The 21063-nt window shown below is 42.6% G+C and overlaps 2 protein-coding genes across 3 annotated transcripts; one reads left to right on the forward strand and one right to left on the reverse strand.

The window, feature by feature from the left end:
- Positions 1–2225: 2225 nt before the first annotated feature.
- On the reverse strand, positions 2226–5516 carry LOC120289248 (thioredoxin reductase NTRB-like). Its single transcript, XM_039304027.1, has 2 exons — positions 4054–5516; positions 2226–2533 (listed from the first exon to the last, which is right to left on the reverse strand). The coding sequence occupies exons 1-2, from the start codon at positions 5309–5311 to the stop codon at positions 2463–2465; spliced, it is 1329 nt and encodes a 442-aa protein (XP_039159961.1). The 5' UTR covers positions 5312–5516; the 3' UTR covers positions 2226–2462.
- A 9978-nt stretch (positions 5517–15494) lies between these two features.
- Positions 15495–19897, forward strand: LOC104422865 (serine/threonine-protein phosphatase 7). 2 transcript variants are annotated; one of them, XM_010035311.3, is made up of 5 exons: positions 15495–16545; positions 17264–17758; positions 18665–18811; positions 19205–19312; positions 19460–19897. In XM_010035311.3, the coding sequence occupies exons 1-5, from the start codon at positions 16210–16212 to the stop codon at positions 19538–19540; spliced, it is 1167 nt and encodes a 388-aa protein (XP_010033613.2). In that variant the 5' UTR covers positions 15495–16209; the 3' UTR covers positions 19541–19897. The 2 variants fall into 2 exon arrangements, with proteins under 2 accessions (XP_010033613.2, XP_039159561.1); XM_039303627.1 differs by lacking the exon at positions 15495–16545 and adding an exon at positions 16552–17182.
- Positions 19898–21063: the final 1166 nt, after the last annotated feature.

Here is a 21063-nt window from a genome sequence, read left to right on the forward strand (position 1 = left end):
TTGCAGACCTCCAACAAGGCTTCTGTACTCGGTGGGATTGCTCAAAAGTCCGTTTAGTTCATAATCCTACTTCCTCTAGCATGTATCAGTCTATATTGAGAGCTTAAGATATGGAGAGACAGTTTGACTTTGAGTACCTTTTTCAAATAAAAGAGAAAACACAGAAAACGAAGGGAGTTCTAAGAATGTACTATAGAGCTTTGAAGATTTCAAAATTTCATGATGGTTGGAGGAGAAATTATAGGACGGACACTCAAACTTTGATTAACATATCAACAGAATCATGAAGGGTTTTGATTAATCGAGGACTTATGTTTAAGTATAAGGTAATGAAAAGAGTTGAGAATTTTTATTTTTTTTTTATCAAGGAACCGCCGAAGATCACTCTTCAGAGAAAAAAGTTGAGAAAGTTCTGTACTTATTAACTAGAGAATCAAATATTCAACATTCCTATTGAGATGTAAAAATTTATGACATGTATGTATGTATGTATGTATGTATGTATGTGTTAATAGTTAGTTTTAGTTTCATGTCATCTTCTAAAATTATTCATGACAATAACGAAATGAAGATCAAAAGTTTGTGGGTCTACTTTTGACGATATGTTACTTAAACTCGCTTTGTCACCCAAATTTCTTTCCATCCGACCTATACCCAATGTAACGGGTGGTTTCTAAGCATCCCATAAATTTCATGGTTTCTCCTAATTACTTTCTTATTTTCTCTCTCCTTTGATTTTTTTTCATTACTTCCAGTTTTTTACAGCAACTATTTCCTGTTGATTCTGTAAAACCAACGCAGCTTTTTGTTTCGTGCAGGTCAAGCAGATTTGCTAGGCTGCAAAGCATAAAATGTGCGACTGCAGGGAAGAAACTTTGCGTGAGAATCAGATTTGATGCAGTACAGGAGATGCGATGGTGAGATTTAGACTTATCAAACCCCGAAAGCTCAGGAAATATATGCAGAGGGAGAGGAAAAAAAATGAATTTGATTAGTAGGAACAAATCTCCAAACGTCTCATGTTCTTGGGAGTACAGCATCTGAATGTTCCGTCATAGTTGTGATGCAAAACTCTTATAATAACTCTTGGAAGGGCACGTTAGTATTGGTCGCCCCTCCCTATCCCATCATCAATCAAACTTAATAAGAAAAGCAAAAGAAGACGCAAATAAATGCCGGAGTAGATTGTAATATTCCAAGGGTATTTTCGAAAAAAGTTGCTAGGAATGTCGAAATAATAACATTATTTATGACACTAATTACTTAGTTAAAGAGAATGTCTTACCAACGATTATATCATTACCTATTGAAGGGCCATGCTATGAAAATATGTGACTTATGAATTGTCATGTTGATGGAATCCTAGTTCTTCTAGGGATACAAATCTATGTAAATTTTTTTTTTTTTAAAATTCGAAGTATATAAAAAATTAAATCACGGTCGATCTTAAATCGTACTAATAAGAGGCTAATACTCAACGAAGCACTTCCATGAACGGAGCAAGGAGCATAACCGATGTTAATTTTGCCACATCCACACCATGCTTGTGTACATATTTGTTGGTTAAACAATTGCACAACTAGGGGGATCTATAAATAGGTTTATTTTTTATACATTAAATTTAACTACTCGAATATATAAAACATCCTCGGTTTTAATCGTGAAAGTCATATCATTTTTAATAGTACTTCGAAAAGCCAAAAACAAATATATGAATAAGCTATTTTTAAGTAATGTAATTTTCTTTATAGAGCTCTAGTTCCTTATTACTTAAACCAAGAAAATGCAATACGTCATCAATCAAGGCCATTTGTGCCGTACCGTCCTATTCTATGCGATAGTAACTTTTAAAAGAGCAAAAAGTGATGCAATAGTGTGGTTCAAATTAATGATATCGACATCAGATTCAACAAATTTCAGCTATCGGATTCTTAATGTTCATTTTGTGAACTTAAAGCTCGTCAACGCTAAAAAACACAACGGCACACTTTGATTCAAAAGCAAACTCACTTTCAATGTCACGACAAATAATTTCATAGCTCATAGCTCATAGGTTGCATGCACTACTTAATTCAATTAGCATCGTACGAAACCAATTCAATTCTAGAGAAACATAGCGTTCGATTCAGGGACGGACTGTAAGAGCCATTTATTGCTCAAAAAGGCCACAAGAGCCCTTCGTGGGAATTCCTACGTCCAAAAGGTGCGTAGACATAGCACCAATACAAGCTCGAGCGCAAGCAGACAGCTCGCGGCAAATCTTGAACGATTAAATCCAATAGTATAATATTCATGGTGAGCATAACTCTGCACCAAAATATTAGTTTAATGATCGTTGCAATTCAAAACACAAGATAAATAATATAATGCCTAGAGACTTAGAGAGCCTTCTTTGTATTCCCAGTGATTTCAACTCGCTTTCAATTCGAGTGGCCTCAGAGCTTGGGGCTAGCACCAGATAGTCAATCACTTTTACCTTCCTGGGATCCGATTTCTTGCAAATAATGTTCCGCATCAAGGGCTGCCATGCACCCTGCACCCCAAAAAAAAAGGGCATTAGTTGGCTAAATAAGATAAAGAAACCACCACAGAGCAGCATAATTAGCAATGGCAGTATCACGAGGGCATACATTCTCTCTTGTCCTCTGCACTGTTGTAAGGGGTCGCAACATTTCAAGTTATTAATCGACCTTCGCATCTTTTATTCAACAATAAAGCATTTGAAGCTCAATAAACCTCTTTGATATTAGAGAATGCTAGTTCACATACAGGGTACAGACAACAGATGGTGGGAAGTCTACTTTATGTAATGCCTGCAACCTGCCCTTTTTCCATGCTCTTACGCATCAACTAAATGATACTATCAATGAGCCACCTAGGGGGTACCAACCTTTATATGCAAAAGATAATGGTCCAATCTATCAACAGACCACAGCAAGTATAGAAGTACATCTATTCTAACCAAACAACTATCTGAAATCCCCATGAAGACCTGAATCAAACAAAATAACTGTACCAATACCAATTCAAACTCCCTAAAACCCACAAACTATTATCCATGGGGGAGGGGCCAAAGCAGTCCCTAAAACTTCACATAACATACACAGACAATCCCCAACATCCCTTCTTATCTGGGACACCTGTTCTCATACTTTAATTTCTTCTCTCGTAAATCCCCTTCATATGCTTTTGACAATTTCATTTTGTTTATCAGCAAAAGAATATAAACGAAGCCAAAAATGGGTAATGTGCATAACCTCATGTAGCAAGCAGACCAAGTTTCAAAAGAGAAAAAGACATTTCTTAAAGTACACTTAAACACAAACTTGCAATGACTTAGGACTAACAAATGAAGTTGATACTCCAAAACATTCACCACCTCGTGATGACAGGTATCTCCCTGGTTAATTTTAGAATATTGCAGGAAGAGCAAAGATTTTCCCCATATCATCAAGACAAATGCTTTGAGAAAGTGAATTCACCACTGAACAGTGGTACTTGGGAAATTTCTTTTCCGTTCATGAAACTGGACATCAGTGATCCTAATGATGATTGTTCTTACTTCAGACGCGTGTACTGGTAAAACCATTTAAGACACGAGATTAAGTGCCAAGTAGAACAGTCAAGCCACAGTCCACCCAAATCTATGTAAGTATGGTAAAACCTAAAATTTCACCGTCAGGTGTCATACTTCTGTTCCCAGATCCTCAATGGCCAAGGATCCTTTCCACAATGCAGTAACCAAAAACATATGTACACTAAGAAAGTCAATTAAAACCAGAAAAGTGGAAAACTTGATAAAGTACTCAACCGCAGAAAGACACAAACCACCGCATTGTCATGTTGTGCTTCTACACACAGATAACAAATTAAGGAATGCATCGTTCGATCTCTCTGGCACTGTTCTCTTCATAAAGCTTTCAGCTAGTTGAGTGTAACGCTTAAGTAAACAAATTATATTCTTCTAGCTGCCGAAATGAAGCAAAGACATACCCTTTTCTACTGGGATAAAATTCATTCACACAACAAGAATGCGAGTCAAATATGACCAACCTGTCCCAGCGGCACTAACAGCCTGCCGATACTTCTTATCCTGAACATCCCCGGCGGCGAAAACTCCTCGTACGCTCGTGTGCGTGGTCCCAGGCTTCGTCACGACATAACCATCGGAATCAAGCTCCAACTGTCCGCCCAAAAACTTGGTAGCAGGCTCGTGCCCGATGGCGAAGAACAATCCAGAGACCTTCAAATCGGAAACCTCTCCAGTAACAACATTCTTGACCTTCAACCCTCCCAAAGACCCTCTCTCCCCTTCCCCATACGCCTCCTCCACTACAGAGTTCCACACAACCTCGATCTTAGGATTACTCATCGCCCTGTTCTGCATAATCTTCGAGGCCCTGAACGTGTCCCTCCGGTGAAGGATGTAAACCTTGGATCCGTACTTGGTCAGAAAGTTCGCCTCCTCCATCGCCGAGTCGCCGCCTCCGATCACCGCCAGCGGCTTGTTCCTGAATATCGGGGCGGCGCCGTCGCACACGGCGCACGCCGATATGCCGCGGTTCCAGAAGCCGTCGGGGCCGTCGCCGGAGCCGGGGAAGCTGAGCCGCTTCGCGACGGCTCCGGTGGCGACGATCACGGAGTCGGCGACCACGGCCCTGGCGTCGGTGAAGACCTTGAAGGGGCGGACGGAGAAGTCGACCTTGGTGACCGTCTCGGTGAAGATCTGGGTGCCGAACCGGAGCGACTGGTTGCGGCAGCGGTCCATGAGCTCCATGCCGAGGATCCCCTCGGGGAACCCCGGGAAGTTCTCGACGTCGGTGGTGGTGGTGAGCTGGCCGCCGGGGGCGATGTCGTTGGCCATCCACCCCTCGAAGAGGATCGGCTTGAGCTCGGCGCGGGCGGCGTAGATGGCGGCGGTGTGGCCGGCGGGGCCGCTCCCGATGATGCAGAGGCGGGTCTTCATGGCCTTGAGGTCCTCCATGGCGGCGGCGGCGGAGGCGGATGCACCGGAGGAGGAGGAGGAGGAGGAGGCTGCGGCGGCGGCGGAGGAAGCGGTGGCGGCGAGGCCGAAGAGGCTGCGGGCTTTGCGAAGAAGGGAAGTGAGCCGGTTAGGGCAGAAACTCATCTGAATGTGGCGATTCGATTTTGGGGGGCGCGTGCGCGTGGGCGCTCTTGAACCTTGTGTTTTTAGGCGCGAAGGCGCGTCTGAGGAGGGAAACGCGAGCGGGACGCGGACGGAGACGGACCAGCGAATTCGATTTCGGACGAGGTTGCGCCACGACCTTGCGTCGTTGCCGCGCGTGCTCATCACACATTGAAGAAGCTTCGAAATTTGGGAGGCGAAGTTTGACGGGGAATTCTGACCGGAAAAAAAAAAAAAAGTTTGACGGGGAATCGAGAGGATGCGAAGTTGCGATCGGGATTTTGCTCTTCTGGTGATGGAGACGATTGGCGTGGGTCTTGGTCGCGGTCGTGCCGGGGAATGGAAGAGGGGAGGGGTGGAGATTCCGGTGCTTTGCTTTTTTGGCCCGAAAGTGGTGGATTATTATTCTAGGATGAGGAGATCAAGAAATGCTAAGTTTATGGTCCAATTATCTGCTGACGTTCCTTGTTTGAGAAGGCGATTGAAAGACCTAAGTGGAAGTAAAGTATCATTCGATGCAATTACGATGGTTAACTAGGAGGCCTTTCTAATATGATCCTAGAATCGCCTAAAGTTGTGGGGTCAAATTGAATGATAAACATAATCTTTTGATTTGAGTTTGTAAGTATGTGATGAAGATTATTTGCGAAATCTTAAGTCGGGAGAGATAAAAAAGAAAAATAAAAAGGAATGCTTGTTCTACCCCTAAATTAGCTTCACATCCACCCTAAAAAATTATGTGGCGAAATTGCCTTTGTGAGTCCTTTGCCTCTTTCTTTGTCCCTCGACTTGCTCCAATTTGCCTCTCGACATTGTCGGCCTTCACGCACTGCGACTATCGCACACCATTCTTCACTTGCCTTCGCCCATCTCGCATCTTTACTCTCTATCTCAGTCTCTTTGCCGCCCTCCCCCCAAGTTGCTCGTGTGTATGCCCTTTACCCCTTTGCTATGTGACCTGCGTCATTGAGTATTGGCCGGCGTAAGTAGATAGACGAAGTGATGAAGGAGAGCGAGAGATCAATTATCGGTTACAATCAACTAATTGAAATCGATTGAAAACCCTATAGATGTCATTAGCTATTCGTGGCTTGGTCCAAAAGCAATGGTATTAAGGTAGGGAGATATGGCTAGCCAAATGATGGCTTTTGATTGGCATTTGCGGTGGCGCTATACAGCTATCTTGGCTTGGGTACGAATTTGAGCGGTGGTGATGGACGATAGCGAAAGCAGCTCGTTGACCAGGGAGGATCTTAATGGTGAAGAGGGGGATTTATGGTTGTTGGTATTGAGATCAATGGAATTTGCAAGCGTAGAAAGTGGATTCGCAGAAAATAGTTATTGAAGGGGAAGATGGACGAAAACGATCAGGCAAAGTCAATCAAACTCCTACAAATAGAATTTAATGAAATGGTTCGATCGTGTTATGAAACGATCCTCACATTCCGGCCATCAAGCATATACTAAAAAGAAGATGGAGCAGTATGAATGCTCGGATGTTTACACCGTGCTACTTCGCTAGGGCCTGGATGGAGCCAAAATAGAGCTGTGAAATTAGCATGGCCCGGAAGAAAATAAGGGCTACATCCCTCAAAAAACTCAAAACTTTAAGGGCCCGTTTGGTTGGGCATTCCCAAAGCCCCTCGGACCCCCAAAGCCCCTTGGGGGAAAATTTGAGTATTTGGCAAATTTTTTGGAAGCTCCTTTGCCCAAATATGAGCATTCGGAATGCTCAATGCTCAATGCTGGGGAGGGGCTGCATTGGGCATTCGGCATTTGGGAAATGCCACGCCTACTGTTCATCATTTTCTTTCCCGTCTTCTTCTTCTTCTCGTCTTCTTCTTCTTCTTTCCGGCCACCGAGCTTCTCCGACAGCCACCGCAGCTGCCGCCTGAGTGTCGCGCGTCGCCGGTGACCACCGTCTGGGGTGTTGCGGCGCGACGGCCGCCGCCTCGGCGCGTCGATCGGCGGTTCGGCGAACCGGCGACGTCGCTTGAGGTCCGCGTCGCCGAGGTCGTGAGGTCGCGTGGACCTCGGGTGGCGTCGCCTGTTCTCGCGACCTCGGACCGCCAAATCCCAGCGGTCCGGAGGCCAAATCGGCCGTCGGCGGCGGGTTGGCCTCTCGACCTCAAGCGCCCGAGGTCGCGCCTCCGGCGGCGACAACGCGCCCGAGGTCGCACCGCCCGGGTCCGCGACCTCGGCCGCCGATCTGGCGGTTCGGAGGCCGAGATCTAGGCTTGCCGGACGGCGATCCGGCCGTTTGGCATCGCTGATCGCGGATTTGATTTTCAGATTTTTTAAAAAAGAAAATTAAAAGCAAAAGCCCATTTGGAATAAATTTTGCCAAACGGTATTTTCACACAAGCAACTTTTCAATGCGTAATTTGCCAAACTACCGAACATTCCCGAAAACCCCTTTATCCTAAAGATATTTGCATCTGGCCAAAGATATTCTCCAAAAACCGAACCAAACGGGCCCTAAGTCCAGTTCAAATCCTACCCAAAAACTTTTTTTTTCTTTCAGAAGAAACCCCAAATTTGAGGTCTAGTCTCAAATCCACCCCATTTTTTTTTTTTTAAAAAGCCCAAACTTTAGGTTTAGTCTCAAATTTGTCTTAAACTTTTATTTTATCTCGAAAAAACCTCAAATTATAGGTTCTATCCCAAATCTATCCCAATTTTTTTTATCAAAAGAAAATTATCAATTTTTACTATATTCCTAATTTTGTCCTCATTACCACTCTATCCAAAAGTTGCTAATAGTCATCTCTAATTTTTGTATCCTAGAATGGTCTTATTTTGAAGATAAATTTATATGTCGCCTTACCGATGTGTAATTATTGTCAATGTAGAAATGTCACGTTAAGTTGGGACTATGGATCATGTGATAAATTTGAGAATAGATTAAAAATTGGTAATTTTTTTTAGACGAAATAAAATTCGAATGAGATTTGGAATTAGATTTAAAGTTTGAAACTTTTTTTTTTAAAGTTAAAAAATTTGGAATAGATTTGAGATTGAGTATAAAAGTTTAGAGTTTTTAGGAAATTAATTGGCCCATGAAAATAACGTAGTAACTTCGTACGGTATACAGCTTTACAGTACGATAAGAATATATGCACATGGGGAGTTTCTTTCGAGACGTGCCACGCGTCAGATTTCAACTGGCTATTGCGTTAAAGCTTCTTATGTTATGGCTTTTCCTTCCTGCAGGGGATCTTTCTTAAAATAGTGGTGTCCATTTTTTTGGTCGGTAAAATAGTGGTGTCCATTCGCTAGCCACCCCCTGGCTTTCTTTATTTCCCTTTAAACCTTCTTTTCGTATTTTGATTATTTTTAATAATCCCTTTGTTGAACTGGTAAACAACGTGCTTATATATAACTCATGCTTACAGTCTAATTAACTTAAGACATGACTAGATCGGGGGCTTTACTCACATGTAATACTATGTGAAAATAAATGCACATTGGAAAAATGGTGCTTCATTTGTCATTCGTCATGACATAATTAAAAACTCATATATAATAAAACACATTATATTCAACCCGTTGTGACAATTATGTGTCATACTCTATGATACAAAGAGCGTGTATGAAATCGAACTCTACCGACTCATCCATTATGTATATTTTTATAGAGAGATGATCCTATGTTTCAATTTGTGATAATGCTTATGGCAAGATTAAATATTCGTTAAGGCTCTTGGATGGGCTTGGGTTATTGTATCTGAATGTCATCATCTAAGCGCGACAAAGGACGCGAGTTCTTGTCTTTTCTCGACCAAATAGATGCTTTATTTGTTTAACCATGGATTTTTTGTAAGAATACCGGGGGCAGACCACCTCGACTTTTTCCATAGCACAAAATCCAACGATCCATCAAGTACCGACAGTACATAGTCACAAAAACATGGGAATAGTACCCCACACCCCCCCTCATAAGACGGTGTCAAAGGGACTATAGCCGATGATTCGCGAATTAGCCGGCAATCAGCGGGTTCTATCGGCATCATTAGCTATAATGGGGTACACATCTTCCCCCCTCATTAAAAATCCGTAAAGGCGAGCATCAACATGGAAAAATAGGATGAGAACTTTCATAAAGTTGGGGACATGATTGTGTCCTTGTCCCGAAATCTTACCTTAAAAATGTCATCTTTATTTCGCCCTCCCTATATGTCAGCCCCTCCGTCTGATCTTAGTTTAGTAAAGTAATGACAATTATGTTAGGTGAGAAATGCTCGACTTTAGAATCTTCAATTTCCACCTACTGAGAACCTTCCCAAGATTGCCTCCACTGGAAAAGACCAATCAATCCCCACCTTCATCCCCCTAATTTCAACAACTCGGACTAAACTTCAACAAACCCAAGATTCAAATTTTTAAAGATATAATCACTCCATTAATAATGGCGCAGCGAAATTCTTCGGCCGTGCTGCAGAAAATTCATGGTTATCAAGAAACCGAGGATAGATTTACATAGGCAGGACAGAACAAGACACAAAAGAACAAAAATGGGTTCTTGCAAATCCTTTTTTCTGACTAAGTCCTAACTCTCGTCCGAGGATAAACGAGAAAATTCATGTGAGCTCGACTCGGGAGAGGTCCGGGAACTCGGTCCTGTCCCTACTTTGATCCAGGGAGACCGAGGTCCTCTTGATGAACTCGAGGCAGTCTGCGATGGCCTCGGAGTAGAACGAATTCGACCGGGAGTAGCACCGCAGCTTGGAACCGTAGTCGGCCCGCCCCGGCTCGGCCTTGACGTGCGCGACCACCAGGTTCCTCCTGCTGCCGTTGCTGGGGCTCCTCTTGATGCCGCCGCCGCCCCACCCCCTGCTCCGGCTCCTGCAGAAGAAGCAGCTGCTCTTGAGGAGCTTCAGAGCCTGGCCGTACGAGAACCTACATCGGCTCAGGACCCGGAACAGGCTCGCGAACCGCACCCGCAGCCGCTTGACCGAGAGCCGCCTCGGGTTTATCCTGAACCCTCTGATGCTACAGCTGGTGCCGCCGCCGCCGCCGCCCCCGCCGCCGCCGTGGCCTCTCGAGCTCGATCTGGGGATGTTTACTCGGTTGTAGCTGCCGTGGCTCATGTTGGTCGCGAGAGGGAGACGGAATGCGATGGAAGAGGAGCTCGTGGGATCATATAAACGAAGGGAACGGAGGTTGGAGGTGCATGATCTGGAGGAAAACGAGTGGGAAAGTGGGAAAGGAAAGGACTTGGAAATTTTGGTGGGGGGTGTTTGATTCTCTCGGGAGGTGCTTCTCTCACCCAACGTGTCTTTGGGAAAGCGTTTTTTTATAATGCGACGCATACGGGAGGGAGGATTCACGGATCATTGTCTAAGTCAAAATGGGTGACTAGGGGAAACGCCTAAGGATACGACACCTCCGAGCCTACGTGTACCTTTTCATCGACTTTGACTTTATTTGGACGGGTTAGTAAGGCAACCCAATTTCACACCCTACCAAGTTAGAAAAGCCGTTAGAATTCGAGATAATAATATAAATAATTCTTGAATTTTGGCTCAATATGTAATATAATTTATAAAATTTTAATTTTTTCAATAGTCTCTAAATTTTTTATATGTCCTTAATATAGTCTCTGGACTTGTATGCAAATATTTAATATAGTCAATTCATTAATTCAATACCATATATTATATTGAATATTTTCATATATTTCGGGAATTATATTAAACAAATCAAAAGTTTAGAGATTACGATGCATATTGGGCTAAAGTTTGGAGATTAGATTGAATGAGTTAAAAATTCATGGACCAAATTGCATATTTAGCCAAAATTTATGGACTATTTGTATCATTTTCCTTTAGAATTGGGCTATAGTTTTGACAAGCTTATTAAAGCCACGTCACAATGAAATGATTCGAGAATCACTGTTTCCTCTAAGCATAAATGTCTCAATTCAAACCAACATAGGATGTTGACGGCCATGATGCAATTGAAATACCTTGAAAATGTAAAAAGAGCAAATTCAAGCATGGAGCTACCTGCATGGTCAAATGAACTAGATTAATCAGAATTGCCAGTTTTTAGCGTCAATGATTCCGAGCATTAATATCTTGGTATTCAAACCAAAATATGATGGTGAAAATTATGTACCATAACGTTTGAAACATCGCGAATTTTTTTTTTATTTTAAAAAAGTAGTCTTGAATCTGAAATTAAAAATTTGGCCCATGTGGTCAAATGGGTTAATTAATCCAGTGTTGGTTTCTAATTAAAAAACGACGCATTACATGATGAAATTCTACATAACCTAAAATGACGAATTTAAATTCTTGATCAACCACGGACCTAACATATACCATGTTAAATCACCACCTCGTTTCATATCTTTATAACGTGATTAAATTGGCCCCCACCCTTTAAATCCGTGTGAAGCGAGAAAATGGTGAAGTCGTTGCTGACTCCCTGTATCCCGTCCCGGACATTTGCCGGAACAAAACAAAAAGCAATCTCGGGATCGCCGAAATTCCTTTGACTTTCACCAAATGACAAAAAAGCTTCAAAAACAAAGTCTAATTTATGACTGTTAACTTTGTGGACTGACGGACCAAAAACGACGCGCGAGCTCGCATAGGGATCCGGACAATCCAACTGCAGACAGACAACATCGGGGCAACAAACCCCGATGACAAAAAAATATATATAATAGAAACGACAGCTAGCTTTACGCAACGCGAATTCCATGTACGGACCCAGTTGGCCGACCGGATTTTGTCTATGGTTCGATGGAAATTTGCCGTTCGGTTTTAATTGCATAGTCTTAATGTCAAACGGGATTCTAAAGCTTTTAGGAGGAGGAAGAAATTGAGGCGATTCGTACTTGTTTCCAGCTAATGTTGCAATTAACGAGGACGAAACAATTAATTTTTATTGTGTCCTCATTGAATTTTTGGAGGGGGGCAAATGTCAGCGACGTAGGTCGTCAACTTTGTCGCGTCGGGAGCTGTTTTCGTTGCGTTGGTGGAGTGGAGTTAGGTAGCCGAAAAGGCAGCGTGTCTTCCCGCTGTCTATGGGGGGAGATGGGGGAGGCCCGGGCAGTGATTTTTGGCACGTATTTGGGGGTTGCCCAAATTGAAATCGCCGCTTCCTAAGCGGTTGGGTGAGGTTGCGAGACGTGTAATGTGGTGCGCGGGATACGATGGAATCTGTTTCGGATCCGACATGTATGGAGTTGCGTGCACAATGATTACGCTTGGGACGACACTCATTCAATGCGAAACTTTTCGATTTGACCATTGTCGTCTTTTAATCTTTTAAGAATTTTCCAATTTAGCAAGGTTGTAGTCCAGCCAGCAAGCATATGATGTGGACCGTATAAAGCAAAATGACTTTGTTTTGAATTTTTGATGATCTCGAATGGAATGCCACCCTTTTCTGGTAGAGGGGAGAAGATAAACAGTATAGTAAAGGCAACATTGAATATTTATATACGGTTCAATGGCTAAAATCGAATATATATCAAAAACTTATGAATTTCATTGAACAAATTAAGCGGTCAAGACTACATTGCACATTAGTTCAAAATTCATGAATCATTTATGCTATTTCCAAAGAAAAATAAATTCAAAACTACGACCATTTATTTAAAATCATAGACTGAATCAATTATATTGGAAAATCTTAAAAAAGTTTAAGGTTGTAATTGCCTAACTAAAAAGTTAATAATTGATTGAAATCCTTACGATAAGTTTATGATTTTTATGGTAATTTTTCCTGTGACATGGGGACATTATAACTTGTCAGGTTGGGAACATAATATATGCTAATCATGACCGACCCAGAATTTGATTGAGACTTCGGAAGACGAGGCCGATGGATTCTCGTGGGCAACTTTCAAATCGAACCACGAAAGTCAAAACAGGGTGACGTCGATTAAACCGACGATTTTGTACTCCACTTCGGACGGGATTAGGAATCGGAGAGCGACACCGTCCTCCATACCCTCCGCTCCTACTGCGATATGTGCTCCACGAGCAAACATTTGCAAATAAAAATACAATTAGAAAATTAAATCCTGTCGAATAAAGTAATTAGGCAACAAAAATTGTTTATATTTTTTTTGGGGGGGGGGGTGGTCGGAAGGCAGTGAGCGGTGATCCAGTTGGCCAACGCGCTTGATTTATAGCCCGATAGAATATAAAGTCATGAGGATAGTCATTATAATTAAATAACGAAGATGGATTAATTTTTAAAAAATGATGGATTAAATAAGCGAATTTGGACCGTCCCAAAAGAATGTCTTTAAGACAAAAAAGAGTCGTTGATGATGCTTTGGACGGTAAAGAGTCAAAGACGACTTTGCTTTGTTGAACGGGGACTTGGTTCGGTCGAGCCTTTTGTTTTTCGCCGTGGAGGACGGGATATGGCTGCCTTTTGACAGAGGAGCTCGCCGCCGCGTTTGAATTTTTTGAGAGATTCTTTCATGACGACGTATTAACTTCAGTATCGGTCAAGGATTTGATTGAGCGGATGAGTAATGATGAATGAAGGATCGAGTCCTTTACTCGATGTAACCTGCTGTCACGAATTGAGATGAATCGGACCATAATCGAATTTGAAAAGTTGGATTGATAGTTTTGTGGATGGTTAAGAAAGAGCTGCAGGTCGACATCCTGGAACTTATTGCCATCATATTAGCCATGGCTATCGGTGGCTTCGACCAATCCCATGAGCTCACCTGTTGAATTGCTAGGGGGGTGGGTTGAGAATTTTTAAACCATTCAAATGAGATAATTTTCTTTTTGAATTTAGCATTGGACAGTTTATTTTCTTCTTGGGATGGGTCATGAAGGTGCGTTTCCAACATTTCTAGACATAGCCGATCGCTCTGTTGGAGGGATGAGGCTCCTCAGGGTAGGACAGCCAAGGCCTTAGCTCAACCAAATTTACATTAAAAAAAAAAAAAATCCATCTACTTTGTGGCCTATGCTTCTTTAATGAGAATTATGCCCACAGTAGAATTCGACAAGTCAACAGAGAGGGATGACCTAGTTTAGTCGGTTAACAAGTGATTTTTAAAATAGCTAACGGTGTGATAAAAAGTCATTGAAAATTACATTCTCGTATAAATACAAGAAAGATTATTATTACCAATAGCTAATACTCTTTCCTCATATGAGAACTTACTAATACTACGCCAATTTGGGGTGTCATCATACACATTGGACTCGAATATAAAATTCCAGATCTTTTTGTGCTAGTCTTTCCCTGAATTAGATATTAGGATTTTTTCTATTAAAATAATAGTTTTAAACCAGATAGGGTTGTGTAGTCAAATTGAACTTAAATACATTAAACTATACACTCTCACTCTCCTAGGGAAAATGAGTCCCTCTAAGAGCTATCCTTTTTTATTGTCATATGCACCTCAATCGCCAAGGATACAATTCTCAACCATGTTCACCTCATCCACAGCTCGATCACAATCTCAATTTCCTTATTTGTCTCCTTGTCGTTCCTCCGGTCCTTATATGTGACCTTGTTGTCCTTCGATGTCTCCCATGGCTTGTCCCTCATTTGCATCGACCTTGAATACGTCTCTCTGCCTGGTCGCACTCACTAGGCACACTAAAGCTTTCCCTTACTAATAAGATGCAAGACAAGCCAAGACGAGGCTCACCTTTGGTGGACCCAAGTTGGCCTTGAATTTGAATAAATCCAATGTCGACAAACCATAGTGGCCTAGGTCCAAGGTTGAATGGGGAAAAGGGGAGAGACAGGAGTGCGGTCCAAGTGGATCTAGACGGCTCGGTTCTTGCGGTCGAGTTTAGAAGCGAGGTGCGGGGTCGCAGGCTCCATCGTGGGCGAGGCACAAGACTGCATCTCCACGAGAGCATGGTCGTAGAGTACAAAGAGGAAGAAAGAAGATGGGATGGTTGAATAGTGGGTAATGGTAGAAGAGAAAGAGAAAAGGGGACGGTTACACAAATTGGATTATTTAATTTGAGTCACAATTAGCATATAACAATTTATCTTTGGATTGGGTATCAAGGGCATCTTGACTTGACTTATATTACTGACATTCCTAATTGATATGTAGTAACTTTTCAAAACAAAAAGTCAATATCAATATATTTGATATTTTCTTTGGTGCCACTAGCATAGATGAGATTCCCAATCATACGCAATTGGTGTGAATTAAAACTTAGATCGCTAATGTCTCATAAATACTCCTTATCATCTAAAGCTTTTCAATTTTTCCTTTTTTAAAATTTTTCCTTTTTGTGGTTGTACTATAACAAAGAAACAGTGATCCCAAATCTCGGATAACAAAAAACTCGCGAAAGCTCGACAACAAGAATCGAAAGAATTCGGCAAGGTCGCTCCTTTGTCTCCTCGGGAACGCTCGTCCAGATTATCACAATTGAACAAATCCCGTGTTTGATCCTTCTTTCCTGGTTCGAAATTTAATGTTAAGTTCAAATTATTGATCAAGAAAGACGACCCAAGAGATGCTAATCCGACACGGCAGATTCAGATCAGACCAGAACGATCCAACTCATGATCCTGTGCCCCTTAAAACCAATTCAACTTCCGAAATATAAAAAGGCAAGAAATCGGTCGGACACCTGGACCCCAAAGTGACATTCATCGCAACAGATGGATCGACTGTAAACAAAACCCATCTCGATCCTTACGATTCTTGAATTTCTTGATTAAATTATCTGCGAAGAAGCTGGCAATGGGCGCCCGAACTCGGCGATGGCGAGTAGATCCGGATTTCCGCAGAAGCAGCAGTTGTTCCTAGGGTTTGATTCTTGAAAGGAGGGGGAACGGTCAACCATGTCGTCGTCGTCGTCTCCTTCGCCGAACGGTGCTTCCTTGTCTTCGCCGCCTCCCGCGTCGCCGCACGACGATTCTTTCTTCTCACCTTCAGCTGAGACCGCCGCGGCCACCCCGCCACCCCCGCCACCGCCGCCACAACCACGACCTTTTTCACCCCGGTTGGCGGAGACCCATCTCCGTTTTCGTCCCCAGAAGCTCAAATCTCGTGGCCGGCCGATGGGAGCCTGACTCTCAGCTGGGTCTTGGATTTGATGTCCAAATTCGACTGGGCATCGAGGAATCTCCCTCCTACGGATTTCCCGACCGTGCTTCCCGTCGAGGTGTTTGACCGCCTCGTCCTCACCGCCTCCAAGATTCTGCACAAAGAGCCGAATCTTGTGAGGGTCGATCTTGATGCTGACGACGACTCTGGCAAGGACTGTAGGGTGGTCGTTGTTGGGGATGTTCATGGGCAGCTTCACGATGTTCTGCACCTGCTGAATAGTGCTGGTTTTCCCAGTGAGAATCGGTTCTTTGTGTTTAATGGGGATTATGTGGATAGAGGGGCTTGGGGTTTGGAGACTTTTTTGCTCTTGTTGGCTTGGAAGGTAAGTGATGCTGCTGCAAATGCATGCATCTCTTGATCTAGATGTCTGTCTTCATTAATGGACAGTATATTCCTGTTCTTGATTTGTTGGGTTTTACTGCAGTTGTGCTTTGCTTAATGACTTCTGAGTACCTTACCCGAGAAGAAAGATTTTAGACGGCTCTGGACATCAATGCTAGATAATGGTTGATTTGCACGAAATGGTTCAATGGAAATGCGTGTATCTATCCTGAGTTTTAGTGTATTTGGAATTTTATTTACATGAATCTTCACAAGGTAACTTGAGATGGCACCTCTGGAATGACTTGTCTGATTATCCTAGTTCCCGGAGCTTCCCAACAAGATAGCCAACCATTTTTTCGGTTCTTATACTATTCCTATGTTGATTGACTTTGTGATTACTGTCATTCTAATTTGGCTTAAGGCAAGGGATTTTTATTTTTATTTTTTATTGTGACCCGTATTATATTACTTGTTTTTTGGATCAATATTTTTACAAAAATGACAGTTTCAAATTCAAATGGTTATTAATGCATTTGTTTGCTGTTAGGCTACTTCTGTTCCATCTCTTATTCATCTTTTGTGCTGTTGTGATAATATATCCTTTTGTGGGGAGTATGATTCTTCCTGGTATTCAGGTGAAGATTCTCGTTTGGTTTGTTTGATTCTTTCCCCCTGGAGAACAACATTCTTATCACTCAAGTAACGTCCTGTGTCAGGTTTTTATGCCAGAGAGAGTTTTTCTTCTCCGAGGGAACCATGAATCAAAATACTGTACTTCCGTTTATGGTTTTGAGCAAGAAGTTTTGACAAAATATGGTGATAGAGGAAAGCATGTCTATAGGAAATGTCTGGGATGTTTTGAGGGGCTCCCTTTAGCATCACTCATTGCTGGGCGTGTATATACAGCTCATGGAGGGCTTTTCCGAAGTATACCTGTCACGCCATCGAAGAGATCAAAGGGAAAAAAGAATCGCCGTATAAACTCAAATCCTGAAGTTAGTACTTTATCTCTTGGTTCCTTAGAAGAATTATCTAAAGCTAGGAGATCAGTTCTTGACCCTCCATGGGAAGGGTTGAATCTGATTCCAGGTGATGTGTTGTGGTCAGATCCATCAATGACTCCTGGTCTTTCTCCGAACACAGAGAGGGGCATCGGATTATTGTGGGGTCCGGACCGCACCGAGGAGTTTTTGAAGCGATATCAACTAAAGGTGGTATATCTGATGTTTCAAGTAATAAACAATATATGCTTTTTCTATCAAGAAATATGAGCATTGCTTGGCCAAATCTTTCAAGTTTAGTTCAACTTTTACTCTACACTGTCTACTTTTCAGTATATGGATGTTCTTTTCTTGATTTCCCGCTATTGTAATTTTACCATCAATTTGCTGTTTGAGCCATAATAACATATGTCAGAACTTAGTGGCAGACTTTAACAGCGCCACCATCTTCTACCTGAGCACTGATCTGTTTAATTGGAAACATATAAAGTAGGCTAATATTTGCATGAAGTTTCTAGGCCAAGCTGAGCTGTCGAGGTAGACAGGGATGGTCATTGATTTACATGGCCATTGATTTTGCATTGACATGTGAATTAGGCTTGAGGGGAAGGACCATGGTGTAATTCTCTGCTGGATTAATATGAACTTTTAAGCAAAATCAAGTATGGCGGTGCTTGACAGGACAAGCGTGTCCTCTCTTGGGTATCTATACCATCCTTTGTTTAAGCCAGCTAGTTGTTGCTATCGGGAGTAAGCAGATTACTGGACATGGACTCCAGTTGCAGAAAGTTCAATCCTAGATTTTGGCTATGACAATTATATAATGAATGATGGAAACTCCACTGCCAGTTCAGTACTTATGAGGTCCCATTGGAACTTGGGTGATGACAAATGACTGGAAACAACATTAATTTCTTCCATATTTCCTTCTTCTTTTTTTCTTTTCATATTTGGCGTTTACTTGAATCTCTCTGTCTGGATGTCTGCTTTAGGATGGATGCGGTGTATCGCTTAGTCTTTGCTCTAACCCGTTTTTCCATTGGTTAATCGAATCCATATCTTGCATAGGACTTGAAAGGCTGATTTTAGGTCTGCTGGCTGCTGTCTTTTCCTCAGTTAATTATCAGATCACATGAAGGACCTGATGCGAGGGAAAAGCGAGATGGTCTTGCAGGAATGGATGAGGGTTATACTATAGATCACGTTGTGGAGTCAGGGAGGCTAATTACCCTATTTAGTGCTCCAGATTATCCACAGTTTCAGGTACTTCCGGCCACTTCTGTTCTAGTCACTAGATCAATTGATATAGTACAACATTCTTGCTCCAAGAAGATGCATCTTCATTTGTCAAACCTGTGCATTCACTAGCTCGGAGAGATTGGATGTGACATCTTTTTTGGGGGAAAAAAGGAAAGCTAGAGATGCAAATATGCCTAGAGTTTATTGAATGTGTCAATAGAGAACATAGAAGTATTAAGGGGATTACGAATATTTCTGCTTAGATTCAAAATTCTGTTTCTGAATTAAACGGCCTGTTACTATGACCCATCTCCCCCTAGGGAATAGTTTCGCTGATACGGACGGTGACATATTGTAAGATCAAGTGCCACGTTACACCTCCACCAGTTGTCATGGACAATGTTGTCTGATTTGCAGGCAACACAGGAGAGATACAACAACAAGGGGGCGTACATCATCTTGGAACCTCCTAATTTTGATAACCCAACGTTCAACAGTTTCGAAGCAGTTACACCTCGGCCAAAGGTATTTCATCACACATCACTTTATCAGTGAGAGTATAGCTAGGTGTTCCATGACACTGCACTTGTATTAGTCATGCTATTATTATTGTCATGTGAAACTCTACTGTTTACAAACCATGAATTTCTTAAGGAGAATTTGATGGTGCAGGCAAACCCATATTATGATTATCAGGATGTAATAGATTCTGACGAGGAATTGGATCTGGCAGCAATGGTTTCTGAAACTTGAAGGATCCGGTAAACAATTTCGTGAGTCTGAACTTCATCGAGCCAACGTATGCTTCCTTGCGAATTTTTGCCTACGGAAGCTATAAAGAACTCTCATATATTTTGTGGGTCAAGCAGCTTCACGAGTGTAGAGTAGTTGGTTTGGTATCATCATAGAGAATTGTCATAGTGATTCTTCATTGCATCGGTAATACGTATGCGGGGTTATTTATTTCTGATGATAAGTATCTTTATGCCAGATTAATTGCATATAATGGCTTTTGAAGACGCAATAGTCACTCCCCTTACCTTTGTGTTTCCTGCTCTTATGTCTGTGAGGCGCAATAAAATTGGAATACTTGCGGTTCACTTTTCTTCCTTTTGTTTTTGCTTCTCTAGTAGATTTGAAGAGCATATCATCGGAAAGTTGAGCAAATTAACACAAATTAACAGATGTGCTGCTGAATGCCGATTTGGCTAAAAAAAGAATTCTCCGTACTATAGTAGCTTGCCTTGCATGGAGTGGGTTTGGTCATTGGATTCGCCGTCGGATGAAACTCTCTATTCATGGCCCAACCTTTGTCGGGCATTTCTATTAGTTCTTATTCTGGAATTTGCTTTAGTTATGTTAACAGCAGTGATACTGATGCTGAGGCAGGTGCACCTTTCATGGGCTGAAATTTCTTTGGTTGCTTTCTGCACACTTGATTCATCATGTTCTGGACCAGTGAAGCTATAGTTCCATTGATAATTATTCGCCTGCTGCCCGGATTTGACTTAGTTCGGATACTAACCGGATACTTGGATGACTTTCTTTTACTTAGCCTGACTAGCAGAGCGAAATCACGGTCGCGCGACTGAGCAACTATAACTATAGCTTGTCGAGTTGCGCTCTCAATCTGCTCGAATCATGGCGTGTGGCCACTCTAAAGTAGCAACGTGATAGAAAGTTTGCGGGCTTGCTGTGTTGATATAGTAGCAAGCACCATCCATAATCAATCAAGTGCGATCAAGGACTTTTTGGGATAAGATGGCGGAAATTTAACGGGGCATCATGACAAGTCCAGCGGCGTGGCCATATCCATCCACGGCGGACTCTTCCGACGGCTTTGCCCGGTATAAACTATAAACTAAACTTAGTGGAGGAGGCCTCTCGCAACCCGGCAACGGCCCGGGAGTGGACGGGGACTAGGAAGGTCGAATTCCATGTATCCGGCGGAAAGTAACTGCGGGGTGTGGGCCAGTCCTGGTTGTGGTTCCTAGGCCATGTGCAATGTACAATAATGTACATGACCAGCGCGCGTTCCCACGTGCTCCCGTCCGATCTCTCCCCATCATTACGAGATTCAGACGGGCGCGACTACATAGGCGGAAATTCACTGGAGAGAGAGAGAGAGAGAGAGAGGGAGTACGCAATACGATGATTGTAAATTGCAGCTGCCGTTCAACTGTTGACGCGCCGATAGCTCCTCCTCATCCCCTCTGCCGCTACCCGCCAACTTGTGCCCCCCTTCTCGATCCTTCTTTGATCGCTAACACGGCAAT

The sequence above is a fragment of the Eucalyptus grandis genome, chromosome 10, assembly GCF_016545825.1.
Source record: "Eucalyptus grandis isolate ANBG69807.140 chromosome 10, ASM1654582v1, whole genome shotgun sequence".
In the NCBI taxonomy this organism is placed as follows: Eukaryota; Viridiplantae; Streptophyta; class Magnoliopsida; order Myrtales; family Myrtaceae; genus Eucalyptus; species Eucalyptus grandis.